General features: G+C 44.0%; 1 protein-coding gene across 1 annotated transcript in view; it reads right to left on the bottom strand.

Moving 5' to 3' along the window:
* Positions 1 to 14,514, bottom strand: part of PPM1H (protein phosphatase, Mg2+/Mn2+ dependent 1H) — a gene marked incomplete at both ends in the record, with an annotated part of 236,734 nt that extends 222,220 nt beyond the window's left edge. The window contains one exon of the mRNA XM_081082895.1: positions 14,270 to 14,514. Coding sequence (XP_080939021.1) covers positions 14,270 to 14,514 — 245 coding nt within the window. The remainder of the gene's footprint in view (positions 1 to 14,269) is intronic.
* Between the last annotated feature and the right edge of the window lie 3,913 nt (positions 14,515 to 18,427).

The following is an 18,427-nucleotide window of genomic DNA, read 5'->3' as shown; positions in this document are numbered from 1 at the left end:
GGAGATAATGTGTGTTTGGTTCAATTTTTTTTTTTAAGGAAGCAACTTAATAATCTTTGACAAGAGATCCATTCAAGAAAAATAAATGTGCCCTGGCTGGTGCGGCTCAGTTGGTCGAGCGACATCCTGCGCACTGAAAGGTCACCGGTTTAATTCCCAGTCAGGGGACATACCCAGGTTTTGGGTTCAATCCCAGGTCAGGGTGAATATGGGAGGCAGCCAATTGATGTTTCTCTCTCCCTCCCTCTCCCTTCCTCTCTCTCTAAAAAATATAAAAACACATCTACACTAATAATAGACAAATATGTAAATTGACCATACCATTGCAATGCCACAGCCAATCAGGAGTATGCAAATTAGCCCGACAAAGATGGCACCAAGCAGCCAGGGGCAGGGCAGGAACGCTCTCCGCATCACCATGGCAGGCCTGTGGGCAGCGCACATGCGCCGAGCAGCCTGAGGGCGGGACACCTGCCACCTCGCCCTGGTGATGTGGAGGGCGTTCCCGCCCCCCCCCCGGCCGCTCAGGGCCTACCCGTGTAGGTGCCAAGTGGCCTGGGTCCCGGGGACGCCACTGGAGTGTCCGGTCCTGTCAGCCCAGCCTGTGGGAGGCTGAAGTTCCCAGTCCTTTTCGTTTTTGAAACCCCTGGACCGGAAGTGAAAACCAAGAGCGCGGGGAGCACCAGGAATGCTGGGAATCGTAGTTCAGGTGGCAGAGGGATCTCCTAGAGTGACACTAGAGCAAAGTGAGCCTGGAGCAAGTTCCTGTTGCGGTGGGGGATGGAGGGAAAGCAAAGGTGAGAGACGTAAGTAAAATCAGAGTGTCTAGGAAAAATTAAAGGGAAGATATCCTAAAACTTCCAGGAAATCTCCACCAATGGAGCAAAGAAAAAAAAAAGACGTCTATTATTCTGTGAGCAACAAACCAAACCGGATTGGGGTCTCAGACAATTCACTCATATGATTGCAAAGACAGACAGAAACTCCTGGATTGGAGAGGGCTCCCCTGAGGGCTCCCAGATGGAGAGGGTGCAGGTCGGGCTGAGGGACCCCCACACCTCCCAGTGCACGAATCTTAGCACACCAGGCCCCTAGTTTTTAAATAAATTAATACATTTACAAAGAAAAGGGCCCATGGTTGGGAGCAAGGCCTGGAGGGACTCCCCAGCTCCACTGGAGACCAACGGCACCCATGGGGCCTCTGAGGCTGGCACGGCAGCAGGCAAGCCTTCAGGTGGTATTCGAGGTGGGAACGGGCCAGTGCGGCCAGATGGCCTCTGTCAGCACTGACCTGATGACCTGGGGGCACGGGGAGAGGAGAAGAGGCGGGGCTGCAACTGTGGGCCCATGCGATTCCCATCTGAGCACCTAGATATTTTAAAAAATAAACACCAGCTGCTATAGTCCGAGTTGCCAATTCTTCTTTTCCTCCCATTTGCTGCTGCCCTGAATCACCAGCCCAGCTTGGACACCTGGTTGTAACAACAGGGCAGCCTGGCCTTGTTATGAATAAACACAGGGAAAGGTGCCAGGGGGCCTTCTAATCTGGCTCTCTCATCCCACTTCTCAGCAAATGCTGTCCTCCCCGGCTGGCCAAATTGCTCGTTTTTCCCAAACATATATTTTAGAGCTCAATCTTATAGGCTATTCATTTGTGACAAAATATTGTAGCCTTTTCCTTTTATCTTAAGAAAATAACACTCTAAATAGTTCTTTCTGTAATAACGCCAGCTTGGTTCGCTCACTCCCCTCACATTCTCTTATGGGCTATTCATAGTCCCTGTAACTTAACATTTGCTTCCTACTAAACATTTATTTTCTGTCTTTCATTTTTGCCAGCTGTGTGTTCTAAATATAATCTGTCAACGTTCACCTTTTCAAAAAGGCATAGAATAACTATTAGTACACCATGGCAGACTACCTAAATACAGTGACTCAGTAATCCACAGCATCTTTATTTTTAAAAAATCTATTTATCCCTTGTGATGCCCGCCCCCCCCTACCACCCCCACCCCCCGTAATTACATGAAAAAGGGTGACATGGTAAAGAGGCACCATTTTTTTAATAGCTGCAATGTCTACTTGTGAACTCCCTGAAAGGACGGCAGAGTACACGAACCCCTTTGGTCCTCTCCGCTTGGCAAATGGATGCTCTCTCTGCCCCATAGCCCTGTGCTGACTGATTACACCACCAATCCAGCCAGACTCCACGAGGCCAGCCTTGTGCAAGTCACTGATGCACTCACTCCATGACGCAAGCTCTGCAAGAGCCCAGCGTGCTGAAGAGCAGCAAACGAACGCTACGCTGGTCCTGCTAGCCTCATTGGCCTCCAAAGATCACTAACTTAATTCCCTTAAAACTTGTAAAACGATTATGCTTAAAAGTAAAGTAAGAACTTAGGTAACAGAACTCCCAAAAGGGGTTTTCTCATAAAACCTGTCTTTTAATTTGAGCCCCATTGTTGAAATTCCTAAGCATATTTCCTCACTTCTAAGTAGCTATTTAGTAAAACACATGATCTATTTATTAACTTTAGGAAAACACTACAAAATATAGACTGGTACTGAGACTTACAGGGTTCCAAAACATTAAAATATGGAAAAAAACACTTTGAAGTTAGGAAAAGATGGTAATTTTAACAAGATTTGGACGGTTATGTTTAGGAAATGCACATATACTAAGAAAATTAAGCATAATTATCAAAATCTGTTATACTCAATAGAACTACAACTGAGCCTTGAACAATGTGGGGGCTGGGGAACCCACCCCAGTCCGACTGGAAAACCACATACAATATCTGACTCTGCCAGCTGTCCCTCAGTATCTGTGGGGGGTTGGCTCCAGGGTGCCCTTGTCGCCCATGGACCCTAAAATCCATGGATGTTCGAGTACCTTATGTACAAAGGTACAGATCAATGCATACAGTCAGCCCTCCGCATTCTCAGACTCCCAATCACAGATCAAAAACAGCACAGGCATTTACTGGGGGGGGGGGGGGGGGGGGGAATCTGCATAGAAGCGGACCTGCACAGTTCAAACCCAAGTTGTTCAAGGGTCAATTATATTTTTAAAAGCTTTGAAAAGAATCCTCTTATACAAAACTTGGTGTGCTAACATGCCCTTATCCAGTTTAAAGCCACCTGGAGATTAGGCCTGATTAGTTTCCTTTAAGTAACAAAATTACACTCTCTGTGTGACATTTTGTTGATAGGGATATGATGTGCTTTAATTAATGAATAAATTCACACCATGAATGGTCAGGCTCAATGCCTGTCATGACCACCAGGATCACGGGACTGCATGAGATTCTAAAGTAACTTAGGTTCTTTCTGGACCTTATTTTCCTCTTTAATTAAATATGAATAAAACATCCTTATATCTAAGTGTACATGGCAGGGCTTTAACACTCATCCGGAATCATACAGATGTAAACTGTTGGTATTATTCTCTATCTATATATATAAAAGCCTAAGCGACCATTACAATGAAATGACCAGTCGCTATGACACACACTGAACAGCAGGGGGCAGACGCTCAACACAGGAGCTGCCCCCTGGTGGTCAGTGTGCTTCCACAGGGGGAGGGCTTTTCAGCCAGAAGCCGGGCTCAGAGCTGGTGAGCCTAGCAACAGTGGTGGAAGCCTTTCTCACCTCTGCCACAGCACTAAGGAGCGAGCAGCAAGTGGTTAGGAGGGAGCAGCGAGGGGTTAGGAGCGCTGAGTGCCAAGCACCAAGCCCAGCTCAGGCTCCTTCCTCCCTGGAAGTGCGGCTTCCAGCACTGCTACATCCCCCTAGGGGTCCCAGATTGCAAGAGGGCACAGTCCAGGCTGAGGGACCCCAACTGGTGCACGAATCCGTGCACTAGGCCTCTAGTTTTCTTATTAAATGAGAGAGCATAAAGTCCACAAGGAGAGAAAACACACGTAAGCACTTAAATTTTACAGCCATTTAGAGAAAACGAAGTCAGAAATAGTGAAACAAAGAAAACACTTCTGGATTCACATTCCAGAAGACCCATCTGATCTGATCACACCAGAAGAAAAGCAATTAAGCAGGTATTTTGATCTCCCTAAAGCTCCTAGTGGACAATGTCCACTTAGAAGTAAGGAAGACACAGCACAATGGCATCTTCGTTCATCATAAGCACTTTCCAGGCAACACATTCTGAAGTCTCCAGTAAACCCAGGACTCCTCGGGTGGTATTCACCTGACTGGCTACCAGCTGAAAAGAGGAGTAACTCAAGCTTTAAACAATTTTCCTACTGACTTAATTAAACAGGAGCATTGCAAAGAGATGTGTCATCCATTTCTACTCTCCTATTTGACCCCATGTAAAGCTCTCAGTTATGTGAATGCTGAGTTATGGAAAGTGCACGGACTGAGTGAGCATTTGCAAGGTGTCAATGTTGTAAAAGTTAAATCTGGGGGGAGGACTCAATTGTTTGGTGCTTTTCTCAACTGAGAATGTCAAAGCTACTCAAACCCAATTTTTAATTTACTGTGGAAAACAACACAATAAATCAAAGCCATGGAACTAAAAGAAACATATACTTAAAAATAACAAAACTGTATTGATAGCTGGATATCAATACAGCGAATACAGCAAAATGTGCATTGCACAGTCTAAATGATGGACAAATAGGTGCTGAGTATAGAATGGTTTCAACTTTTCTGCATGTTGGAAAATTTTCACAGTTAAATTTCACTAGGGGAAATAATGCAAAATTGTAATCACAAAAAAAGAGACAGCAGGCTCTACTGGGGAAAAAACTCAGCCTGGAAAGAAACAGGTGCTTAGCCTTAACTCAGGAACTCACAGAGTTTATAACTGGAAAGGGCCTTGGGAATCCTCTGGGGCGGATAAATACATGGTTTTATGGCTTTGTGAAAAACTAGAAAATAGGAGCAATATCATAGCATTTTCAAAACACAAAATGCTCATTCTTGCCTCTACACTTCTGGTTTTACTATTGGTGATGGTAGATAATAGATTTGTTTTGTTATGTCAGGACTTACTAGTAGCAGTCAAATTTAATCATCCTTGATATCTAATCAATTGCCTCATCTTCTACCTTTGATATATAAGTTCTTAATCGCTGTCAGTAAGAATCCCCCTACCTGTGATGTCTCCTCTTAGTAATTTTTCCATCCACTGACCTCAATCTACTCATTGGCAATAAATTCCCATCTGTCTTTGCTGGGTTTGGAGTTGAGTCTGATCTCTCTCCCCTACTGCAATAGTACTCAAAAGTCTTCCTTACTATTTTAACAAGTGTCAGAATATTTTTTTTTTACTCATGGGTACAGAGCACTTGGCAGCTAATCACAATACTTGCTGAAAAGAACAGCTTGCTCCCCTAGTGTAGATTAAAGGAGGCTCCAAGTACTGAGATTTGTAATTGCTCATAAGCATTAAGACATTGGAAACAAAACACACACACACACACACACACACACACACACACACACACACTCACCAGCCCCTGCTCAGTGCTGGTCTCTTTTAACCTCAATAGTCCAGGATTTCATTTCAATTTAATTTTAAAATGACACCACAGGGAGAAAGACTATGCCACTAAATTTTCTTGAGGATGATGACTATGCCATATTATGGACCCAGCCTGGGACCAATGCCTGACACATGGTAAGAATGCAATGATTTCACTAGCTGAGTGAGAGAACTAAAATCAGATGATTGATGCTTATTACTAGACAGAAAACAGCATAAATCAATGGGGAAAATATCAATCCTCTGTTCAAAGTAGACATATCAGAGAAAACTATAAAGGCACTTGATTTTTAATTTCTACCAAACATCAAGAATCAAAGATATCTCCCTTTAAAAATAATTTGTCCTATCTTCTCAAAGTCTTCCATCAAATCGAGAAGGAAACACTTCCAAACTCATTTTAGGAAGCCAGCCTTACCCATACAAGGACAGCTCAAGAAAAGAAAATTACAGGCCAACATTTCTGATTCACAGAGATTCAAAACTCAACAAAACACTAGCTAACCAAATTCAGCAATATATTACAAGGATAATACACCATTATTAAGTGGAATTTATCCCAAGGATTCAAGGATGGTTCAATCCAATTAGTGTGACATACCACAGCAATGAAGGATAAAAATCATATAATCATCTTGATAGATGCAGAAAAAGCATTTGACAGAATTCAACACCCATTAATGATAAAAATACTAATAAAGTAGGTATAGAGTGAATTTACTCAATATGATAAAGGCCATATATGACAAGCCCACAGCTAACATCATACTCAGTGGTGAAAAGATGAAAGCTTTTCCTCTAGGATCAGGAACAAGACAGGATGCCCAACTCTACCTGTTATTCAGCATAATACTGGAAGTCCTAGCCAGAGCAATCAGGCAAGAGAAAGAAATGAAAAGCATCCCACAGATATGCAGATGTAAAAACTGTTATTACTTGCAGATTAAATGATATCATATATCATAACCCTAAACTGTTAGCAATAAAAAAAATTCAGTAAAGTTGCAGGGCACAAAATCAATATACAAAAGTCAATTGTGTTTCTATACACTAATAATGAACTACCAGAAAGAGAAATTAAGAAAAAGAATCCTATTTACAATTAAATCAGAAAGAATAATATCATGAATAAATTTAACCAAGGAGGAAAGACCAGTACATGAAAACTGTAAGACACAAATAAATGGGTAGATAGTCCATGCTCATATACTGAAATAATAGTAAAATGTCCGTACAACCCAAAATGATTTATAGGAGTGAAGTGAAAGTATATTCACAGTTGTTAGTACACAAAACACATAATTTAATTCCTGTATTATTATTTATTATTGTATTATTTTCCATATGAACAACTGTATATCACCTTTTACCCACCCTGTATAGATTTCATGCCATTCCAATCAAAATTCCAATAACATTTTTCTCAGAAATAAAATGAACAACCCAAAAATTTATATAGAAACACAAAAGACTCCAAATAGCCAAAGCAATCTTAAGGAAGAAGAATAAAGCTGGAAGCATCATGCTTCTTGATTTCCCATTATATTACAAAACTATAGTAATCAAAACAGTACTGTACTGGCAGAAAGACCGGCACATAGATCAATGTAACAGAATAGAGAGCCCAGAAATAAACCCACACACATGGGGTTTATTAATTTACAACAAAGAAGCCAAGAATATGTTATGGGGAAAATCAGTCTCTTCAATAAGTGGTGTTGGGAAAACTTAACAGCCACATGCAAAAGAATGAAACTGGACCACTATCTTACACCATATACAAAGATTAACTCAAAATAGGTCAGATACTTCACCATAAGACCCAAAACCATACAATTCCTAGAAGAAAATACAGGCGGTAAGAGGTAAGCTCCTTGACATCAGTCTTGAAGATGAGTTTTTTTGGATTTGACACCAAAGGAAAGGCAACAGCAGCAAAAACAAACAAGTGGGACTACATCACACTAAAAAGCTTCTGCACAAAAAAAAGAAACAATCAAAAACTGAAAATGCAATCTGCCAAATGGAAGAAAATATTTGCAAATCATATATTTCATAAGGGGTTAATATCCAAAATATAAAAGGACACAACAGGAAAAAGGCAATCTGATTTTTAAAGTGAGCAGAGGATCTAGACATTTTCTCCAAAGATGACATAATGACGGCCAACAGGTATTTGGAAAGATGCTCACCTCACTAATCATCAGGAAAATGCAAATCACAACCACAATGAGATAGGATCTCACACCTGTTAGAATAGCTATTACCAAAAAGACAATAGACAACGAGTGTGGATGAGGATGTGGAAAAAGGGAACCTCTGTGTACTGTTGGTGGGATGTAAATTGATGCAAGCCCACTTTGAAAAACAGTATGGAGATTCCTCAAAAAATAAAAATAGAACTATCATATGACCCAGCAATTCCACTTCTAAGTATTTAGCCAAAGGAAAGGCAAACATTCACTCAAAAAGATATCTGCACCCCCATGTTCATTGCAGCATTATTTACAATAGCCATGTCATCAATGGATAAATATCTACATATACATACATACACACATACATAATACATACATACAGGCAGTCCTCAGGTTATGTCGGACTCTATGTACGTCGTTTCGTGGTTATGTTGCCATCTCCCATTTATTTATAAAAAAAAAAGTTCTGTCATTTAGACGTAGTATCTATGTGCTTTATGTTTTTTATTATTTATTTATCACAAGTAAAGGTCAGGAATTGTCTTTCTTTTCAATTTTTTTACTGTTTCACTTCATTACTGCTGTGTATGTGCTCTATGTGAGTGACGTAGGTGCTTTATGTAGGTGGGTTCCGATTTACGGCGAAAATCGCGTTATGTCACCGTAGGAACTGATCTCTGAGGTAACCCGAGGCCCTACTATACATACATATGTATATATATATATATCTATGTAAAATGGAATGTTATTCAACCACAAAAAACAAGGAAATCCTGCCAATTGCCTTGAATGCATTATGTTAAGTGAAATAAGTCAGACAGAGAAAGACAAATGTGTATCATCTCATTTATGGAACTAAAATCGAAAAAAAAACAAAACAAACAAAAAAATAGAACTCATACAGAAAACAGACTGGTGGTTGAGGGGAAAGAGAGGGGTCTGGGGACAGGGGGAAATGGGTGAAGGTAGTCAAAGGTATAAACTTCCAGTTATAAAATCACTAAATCTGGGGATATATTATATAGCATGATGACTATAGTTAATAACCCTGTATTTCATAGCTGAACAATGCTAAGAGTATATCTTAAAAGAGTTAATCATCATAACTTGTAATCCCTACTTCCCCAATGTAATCTTTGTCTTACTCTATAAACAGCTGGCTTATGGGGGGCTGGAGAGCAGATTTTTGTGGATGGCTTGCTGCTCTCCCATTCTGCCGGCAGTATTGGAATAAATGCTCAGATATGATTTTTAAAAAAACTCATCACAAGAAAAAATACTTTGTAACTCTGTATGTTATGGATGTTCAGTGTTAACTAGATTTACTGTGGTGATTATTTCACAATATATGCATATATTGAATCATTACGTTGTACACCTGAAACTGTTATATATTAATTATATTTCAATAAAAAATTACCTTCAATAATATATTTTTATAAAACAATTCTAGTATCAGTTTTAAATTACTAATTGGTATTGTGGTAATGATAATGAGCTAACACTTTGTGGTAAGGCAATCTCAGAAATGATGTCTACATAGAACTATGTAGCTGGGGAAGAAACACAGAATAAACACAACCCCTCAGACTGGTTAAATCCTCTGCTTGAAGCATCACTAGTCGTGGAAGGAAGATGATGCCTTTTCCTATGAAGAAGGATAGCCCAGGAGATACACTGTAGAGGGGATGACTTCATTATACCGGTAAATTTGAAAAATGGAGGAGAGCTTAGCCACCTACTTGAAAACAGGAAAATCAATAATTTCTGCAGGTTACCAGAGAGGGTAGAGAAATATGTTCTACAACTTTAGACTTAGGTGCTGTAGAGAGCTCTGTTAAATGAAACACCCTACCCCCCATTTCGTTTGTATCCTTACACAACAAGAAGTGGAAAACTTGGAGGTTCTTCAGTTGCAAAAGTCAAACAGGAAGTTCTCAGAAGGAGCTCTGCTAAGAGGTGTAGGAGGAGTGGGTGTGTTAGAGGAGGTAAGAAGGGAAAAAGAAACACCAGGAGATTTATGAGCTTTGGAGCAAGAGAGAAATAGTGGTTTCTCTGTCATCTCCACTGCACAGGCAAGTAATGCGATTTATTGGTAATTGCTATTTAGTGTCAATGACTAGAGAATGGAACTGGCAACCTCTTGGTTCCTGGGTCGATGCTCAACTGCTGAGCCATACCAGCCAGGCAAGTAGCTGCTGGGAAGGGTCTCTGGGTCAGACTGATGCTTCGAATGGGCTCACCCTGAGCAGATCTAACAGGCTAAGTCAGGAATTTCAAAGCCAAACTAGAGTGCAAGTTTTGGGAAAGATTTTAGCTGTATGGATGTTGCCTGTAACTGCAGTGCTTGTAAACCTAGCACGTAGCCCTTAATCAAGCAGCTAACTTTTCAGCCATAATTGGAAGCTTTTAGAACAGTGGTGCTCAGCCTTGGCTGCACATTAGAATCACCTGGGAATCTTTTTAAAATCCTGATTTCTGGGCCTCATCATTAGTAACAAAGAAATAGAATTTCCAGAGGATGAAGCCCAGAAATCAGGATTTTAAAAAGATTCCCAGGTGATTCTAATGTGCAGCCACGGTTGAGAACCACTGCTCTAGAAAGATAAGCAAACCACTTCTGACTCAGGCCCTGACTCAGTGCCATCTTCTTATCCCTGAGCAATCTTCCTACCAATGCTATCCTTTCTCAAGTACCTTCTAGAACAGTGGTCTGCAAACTGCGGCTGGCGAGCCACATGCGGCGGCTCTTTGGCCCCTTGAGTGTGGCTCTTCCACAAAATACCACGTGCGGGCGCGCACGTACAGTGCGATAGAAACTTTGTGGCCCATGCGCAGAAGTCGGCATTTTGTGGAAGAGCCACACTCAAGGGGCCAAAGAGCCGCAGTTTGCCGACCACTGTTCTAGAACAAAGAGAAGATAATTCCTCCTCCCAGTAAGTACATCCTGTAGCAAGGGGCAATTTTAATGGTAGCAGCCTTTAATCATAGCCCCAGTTCCTACTTGTCTTTGTCTTTCTCCCCTTCCCTATTTCAGCCATTTTTGGTCATTCGAGATATATTTTGCAGGAAGATCAACTACAATTCAAGGTTTGAGGAAGTGGTATAGTACAACATCTGACAGAGGGAGATGGCAAGACAATGTTAATGGTTAACCGTGGGTACAGATGGATGTACCACAATCTCATACATTGTAAGGAGGTAGTTTGTTGTTGTGGGCTACAGAGTCAGGTTGCTTGGGTTCAAATACAGGTTCTGCTAAGGTGGCATGACTCTGGGCAAGTTACTTAACCAGTCCATGCCCCTGTATCCTCATCTATAAAATGGAATTGTTAGTGCTCACCTTAGAGCGATTTTCAACTAGTATGCCGCAAGATTTTTTAAAACATGCAATAGCTGACTATTTAGTCAGAGACACTGACCTTTTTTTCCCTTAGATTGTCAAATTTATTTTATTTTTTTAATATATTATATTGATTTTTTTTTTTTTTTACAGAGAGGAAGGGAGAGGGATAGAGAGTTAGAAACATCGATGAGAGAGAAACATTGATCAGCTGCCTCCTGCACACCCCCGACTGGGAAGATGCCTGCAACCAAGGTACATGCCTTTGACTGGGATCGAATCTGGGACCCCCCAGTTTGCAGGCTGACTCTATCCACTGAGCCAAACCGGTTAGGGCTAGACTCTCAAATTTAAATGACACTAGCCAACACAACAACAGCCATCCAATGTGAATGAATCAAAATTATATCTATTTTCTTTGCCAGATTAGCAAAAAATATATTTCTGTTGTGCTGCAGAATTTTAATAATTAGTTCATGTGAGCCATGAGATGAAAAAGGTTGCCTTAGAGGGTTGTTGTAAGAATCAAATGATATGACACAAACTTGGAAAGAATGCAAGCCCTAAACAGCAAGTACTGTTAGCTGTTATTAGTACGATGTATACATTTTAAAAGAATGAGGAACTTCTATATGCACTGACTTGGAATAAAATAAATGACACCCTGTTTTAAGAAAATGCTGCTGAATAACATGCGTAGTATGGGTCTGTTTGGGGGAAAAAGAAGAAATGCATGATATATATTTACAGGTGCATCCAAAGAAGCTTAAAAGGCACACACACAAAATGCTGAATCACCATTGGCCCTGGGGGGGTGAGGAAGGGCTTACATTGACATACAGGTCTTTGCTTGAATTAACATGTACTATTTTTAAAACGAAGCATTTTACAATGGCCTTTCTTAACCTTCAAATTGAACCTCTCTCATGTCCCGTCTTAGAAATAAGGAAACGAAGCCCAGCTAGGAAGAGGCAGACCCTTGAAGTACAATCTCTCCTACATGTCTCATTTCAGATTCCCTTATCGTCTTTACAGCCCTAGGCACATCGTGTGCCGGCCACAGGATGCAAACCTTCTGAAACTGACGGGGTTCCCCCCCTTTCCGTTCTGTCCTGCTTCTCTGGGTTATTCCTTTTCTTGTGCCCAAGTGGCTTCCACATTTCGTGTTTTAGCAGCTTCCTTCCCACCTCTCGTAACTTTCTCACCATTTGCCTGCTTGCCTTTCTCCACCCCCACCCCCACCCCACAGGTGCCCTTGCCCTGGAAAGCCCACTGGAGTGCCATCCCAGCCGCACACTTTCCGGTTTGGGGCAGGCACAAGGGCCCCCCTACACAATTGCAGGGAGGAGTATGCCTTCAAGCTGCTTTTTGCCTTGCAAAGGGCCCAAATGAGCTTTTAAACAATGCTTTCTCATTGCAGCCAAGAAAACAGTGGTATGTTTTGGCAGGCACTTTTCCCTCCTCTAGGTCTTTCCTTACATAGGTGTTTATTTTTGCTTTGGCTTTCTCCTGGAAGGTAGAGCTATTTTGTGCGTCCCCACCCCCAACGTTCTCTTCCATGCTGACCCTGCAGTGGTTCTCAACCTTCCTAATGCCGCGACTCTTTAATACAGTTCCTCATGTGGTGGTGACCCCCAACCATAAAATTATTTTCGTTGCTACTTCATAACTGTAATGTTGCTACTGTTATGAATCGCAATGTAAATATCTGATATGCAGGATGTGTTTTCATTGTTACAAATTGAACATAATTAAAGCATAGTGATTAATCACAAAAACAATATGTAATTATATATGTTTCCGATGGTCTTAGGCGACCCCTGTGAAAGGGTCGTTCGACCCCCAGGTTGAGAACCGCTGTAATGTGTTAATTTTTTGTTTTAGCACCCATCAGTTTCATTTCGGATTCCTCACTCTCACACCGTAGCCGTCTATCCCCATTTATACCCATTTTCTATTTCAGCCCATGGAGAAACGGGTATAAGTGGAAAGTGGGTGGGGGGAGGGAGTGAGGGGGAGAGTCCAGATTCTAAGCGGAGCATCTTCCAGGCCACCTCTCGCACCGGAACCGGAGTGCCGGGAACCCAGCCCGCCCCACCAGAACAGGGTCAGCATCAGAGCGCTCAGGCGTCGGGAGAGCTGATTGGCTCATCGGGAACCAATCAGCGGGCGAGGCTGTGCATGGGCGAGGGAGGGCCCAGATTACAGAGCGGACCCGGTTACAGCTGAAGGGGCAGGTGTGCCAAGGCGCCAGGATTTCACGTGCAATTTCTGCAACCACCAGGTCACCATTAACCCCACGACTCAGTGCTCTTAAATTCCACCCCGGGAGCTTCGCGGCTCCATAACGCTAAACGGGAGGAGAAACAGTACTTCTCCCACCATTCATAAAATGGTCATTAATACAGTCAGTGAGGGAGCAGCCGAAGACGGGGGCAGAGGCCATTAAAACCCTCCCGCCCTCCGAGCCCTCTTCCACTCCAGGGAGTCAACAAAACTCAACCGGTTCTTGAAATAGCAAATCACGCAAACGCTCGTTTAATCGCCAAAGCTGATGCCCAAAATGCTGTCATTAAACACCTGGAATAAGTTTTCCCCTCCCGAAGGGCTGGAGGGAATTGTACTGGCATTTAACGAACGCGCAGGGATTTACTACCTGCTAACCACCGAGAAGCGAATAAGCTATGAGGCTGAGGTCAGGAAACGAGACCTTCCGAAACGTGCAACCTCGGAAGCAAACGCGGCCGCCTCCAGGGCTCGGACACCACCCCCACCCCAAACCCCACCCCTGGCGCAGGGACCGCTCCTCCAGGCTCTACCCCACACACTTCACCTGAAGGCACAAAGATCTGGGGTGGAGAACACAGATACCTCATTTCCCTGCTGTGTTTCAAACTTCAGCAGAACTGTTCTACGCATTCCCAAGTGCCACAGCCCCCGAAATCACAGATCCGCCCAACCTTCGCTTTCCCACGGTCCAGCGCTTCACCTACCCATCTACCACCCATACCCGGGCTGGAGACGCCGCGTCCTTGGGGATGGGGGAAGGGGGCGTGGAGAAGACAGGAAGGGTCAGGTACCCGCCTAGGTACCCGGCGAGGCCTGACGCCGGCAGCCAGAGCACCCTGGGGGCTGAGGCACAAGAAGAGGGGAGGTTCGGAACCCTGCGGGCAAGGGCCGTGAGGAGAGCGGGGGACCCGCCGGTGTCGCGGCACTCACTCTGCGTATCCAGTAGCCCAGGGCAGCCGCCGGGTCTCCTTGAGGATGAGGATGGGGCGGGCGATGTGGTCGGCGCTGCACTCCACCTCGTCCTGAGACAGCCCCAGGAACTCCGGCCGCCCGTACGGGAAGCGCAGGGGCAGGTCCGAGCCTCCGCAGCCTCCGCCGCTGTGCTCGGAGCCTGAGCTGCCAGCCATGATGCCGCCCATGAAATTGGCCACAGCAGATTTCACTCGAGTGAGCATATTACTCCGGCGCCCGGCAGCAGCGGTGCGAGCAGGAGGCGGCGGCGGGGGCGCGGAGCATGCAGGCTGCGGCGGGCGCCGGGCGCACGGGCAGCGGGACCGCCGGGACGCGCCGCGAGGCTCCCGGAGCCTAGTGCTGCAGGGGGCCGAGCCCGGGCCTCCCGCGCGCCGTGCCGCCGCCTACCCCCGCTACACTTCCGCAACGGAGAGGCATGGAGCGGGCGGGCCGGGCTGGGAGAGACGCCGCGCGCTCCGGGAGCGGCGGGGCGGCCGCAGCTTCTGCAGGTCCCTCCCCGACCCGCCGCGCCCCACTCCTGCGTGAGCGGAACTGAGCCCACCAGGCGAGCCCGCGGAGCCGGCGCCGCTGCTGCCACGGCTACCGCCGCCGTCGAGTCATGTGATAATCAGGCTGCTAGGGCTCTAGCGGCTGCTTTGGCCGGAGCTCAGCCCCTCCCCTGCCGGCCCGAGCGAGGCTCGCACTCAGATCGAGACCTCCTAGGGAAGGGGGAGCCCGGGAGCCAGGCAGGGTCTGTACCTGGCGGTGGGGATGGGGGCGCTGTGAGCTGAGCTGGTACAGGTGTTAGGGGGCGTCACGTGGGGCCAGGCAGCCTGGAAAAGCCAGTTGAGGAATCCGCTCTCAGAGGAATGCTGCCTACGCCTCTGAGAAAGGAAACCTGAGAGCCGGAGGGGGAAAGGAGACAGGTGGAAGCCTGGTGGGACGCTCCAAGTCCTCCCGTGGAAATGAGGAACACCTGGTGCGACAGACTTTTCAGCGCTTTAAAAAGCAACAACCTAAATAGATGCACAGGCATCATTAGACGTTTTTCCCTAGGCATTTCTAGAATCACTTTAGTTGTTCATTATCACCGCACGCGTCATGATCTGCAGAGCAAACCCTGTTTCAAACCCAGAGTAAGCTTAATGGCGAAGAAAACAAAAGAAATCAGAAGCAAGCCCTATTTTACCGAGTACTTCAGTGCTTTATACATGCATACAAGCGTTTTCTTCCAACATAGCAACAACAGTATCTTTTCAAAGCTGACCCTCTTTACGACTGGGAAACTTATTGCAGCCTTTTTTTTTTTTTTTACTTTGTAGTGTTGTTACAAAAGTAACATTTTAAGACCAAAGGAAATAAAATAGAACATGGCAACTCAATGAAATGCTAAAGTAAAAAATGAATAAATGTTTGCCACGATAAAAATTTCTGGTGGTCTTGTATTAAAACAAAACAGAAAATTATGAAAAACAGATGAATGTGCTTCATTAGGCATAACATTTGTTAAATACTGGCTTTTGCAAGAGAGCTGTATCCTGTCCATGTTTACTTGTTCTGTATCCTGTTCCTATGTTTACCTACCATTTAATTTGCCAGGATTCTGTCTTGTGGAGTTATGCAGTGAAGGCTTACTTGGAGTTCAGGAGGAAATACAGGCTCTCATTTTTCTTAGGAAGTGTGTGTGTGTGTGGGGGGGGGGGGGGGAGCAGCCCAGGTGTGTTGGAGAGGATACTAATTCTCTGAAGAGGAATTGGAATCCTTGCTCTAAGCCTAAGGGGAAGCCTTGGTAAACCTCGTTGATTCCTTTTATAATATTTTTAAAGCATTTTCCCCTTTGGCTTTTTTTTTCAAATTACAATTTACATTCAATATTATTTTGTATTTAGTTTCAGGTGTACAGCATAGTGGTTAGATAACCATCTATTTTACAAAGGAACCATCTATTCCCTACCTCCACCGTCAGATAATTCCAGTACCCACCTGGCACCATATCTATTTATTTCAGTATTATTTGCTATATTCCCTATGCTGTACTTTACATCCCTGTGACTGTTTTGTAACTGCCAATCTGTACTTCTTAATCCTTTTCACCTTTTTCACCCATTCCCCAACCCCCCTCCCCTCTGGCAGCCATCAGTCTGTTCTCTGTATCTGAGTCTTTTCAATTGTTTGTTCATTTATTTTGTTCTTTAGATTCCACATGTAAGTGAAATCATATGGTATTTGTCTTTCTCTGACTGACTTATTTCACTAATGAAAGATTTCATTCCTTTTTACTCCAAGTAATATTCAATTACTTGCAGTAAAAAGGAATGGCCCAGTGCACAAAATTTGTGCACATTAAAAGGGAATTAATTAGAGGAAATATTTTAATATTGCTATTTGCCCATTCTCTATAACAGAAGTGTCAGAGATGAAAGAAAATTATTAAAATGTATATGAAAATCTCCCTCCTGTCAGAGTCTGGGGCATGCCGTGGGACCCAGAGTCAAGTCTCCACCCACCTGCTCATGCCTCGAAATCGTGTGAGACCCATACCCGGCCGGCCCCATGCCCGTCAAGCCCCGCAGGGCAAGGGGTGCAGCCTCAGGTTCCCCAGCCCTGGCGCCGGGGCTGGGGGCGCGGCCTCAGGTCACCTGGCCTGGCCTCAGGTCCCGTGTCCCTGGCACAAGGGCACAAGGGCGCAAGGGCTTGATGACCATTTGCATATTAGCTCTTTATTATATAGGATGTACCACTGCTTTTTATCTACTTGTCTATTAATGGGCACTCGGGTTGTTCCCATACCTTGGCTATTGTAGATAACCCTGCAATGAACATAGGGGTACACAGATTCTTTTGAATTAGTGTTTTAGGTTTCTTTGGATATATACCCAGAAGTGGAATCGCTGGGTCACCCTTTGTCTTTCTCATGAATTGGCACTCCGGTTTTCTATACACCAAATAATTATGTAAAACACAACAACATTCAAACTTTAGTGAAATAACATTCCTGTCAATGAGTTCTTTTATTACTTTTCACAGAACAGAAATGTAATTTTATCTTGGCCCCTTTTTCTAATTTTAAATTTGGGGGCAAAATCCTAAATGAACAAAAACAATCTTCTCAATCTTTGCTTTGCTAAACTATACTTCCAGTGGGAAATCTCTATGTAGTGGCTAACCATCCAACCAACCACATGCTCAGATAAACTTACAACCCCTCTCTCAAGCTTTTGTTGTAGGACAATTGCCTTTTAACCATGTCCTTTGGATACCCCAGTAACTTCTATTGAGATTAATATGTTCTTCCCTTCATTTCACTTTATGACAATGCTTTAGTATTTACTAAAAATTGGATTAAAAAATTCTTGTCTTATTTATTTTCAGTTTAAAAGTAGTATCGGATCATCCTATATAATAAAAGGCTAATATGCAAATCGACTGAACAACGGAACAAACGATTGCTATGATGCGCATTGACCACCAGGGGGCAAGCGCTCAATGCAGGAGCTGCCCCCTGGTGGTCAGTGTGCTCCTACAGAGAGAGTGCTGCTCAGCCAGAAGCTGGGCTCATGGCTGGTGAACACAGCGGTGGCACTAAGGACCCCTTGGAGGATGTCTGATTTAGGTGGGGAGCGGGCCTAAGCAGTCAGTCAGCATCCCTTGAGGGGTTTCAGACTGTGAGAGGGCACAGGCCAGGCTGAGGGACCCCTCTCCCCCAGTGCACGAAGGTTGTGCACCAGGCCTCTAGTAGTCAATAAATAAATATAATTGGATAGTACAGAACTGTAAGTGAGAAAGTAATATACTCCAAAACATTGCCCCAGTGTTTGCTCAGAGAAGGGCATGTGGTTCACAAAAATTCAGAAATCAAGAAATTAAAGACAGCTTCTTAACTAAGAACTATGGGCTCAGCTTACTTTTTATTCTCTTAAAGGATTGGTCTTGCTCTATGCCAGTATGTGTGACAACCATCTAGAATGTCTTGCAATGCAAAATTAGTTTCGTGTCCTTTTTGTCATCAACTACATTTGAATAGAAGGAGACTTTATGCTTGACTGTAAATATTGTTGGGGCCAGCTTTTCAAAACCAAAACAATGTAGAATGTCATGGCAAATAATCTCTTATTTTATTCGAAAACATGACTGCCC

Source organism: Myotis nattereri, assembly GCF_964212035.1.
Source record: "Myotis nattereri genome assembly, chromosome: 2".
Taxonomy (NCBI): domain Eukaryota; kingdom Metazoa; phylum Chordata; class Mammalia; order Chiroptera; family Vespertilionidae; genus Myotis; species Myotis nattereri.
This window is presented reverse-complemented; position numbering and strand designations above follow the sequence as displayed.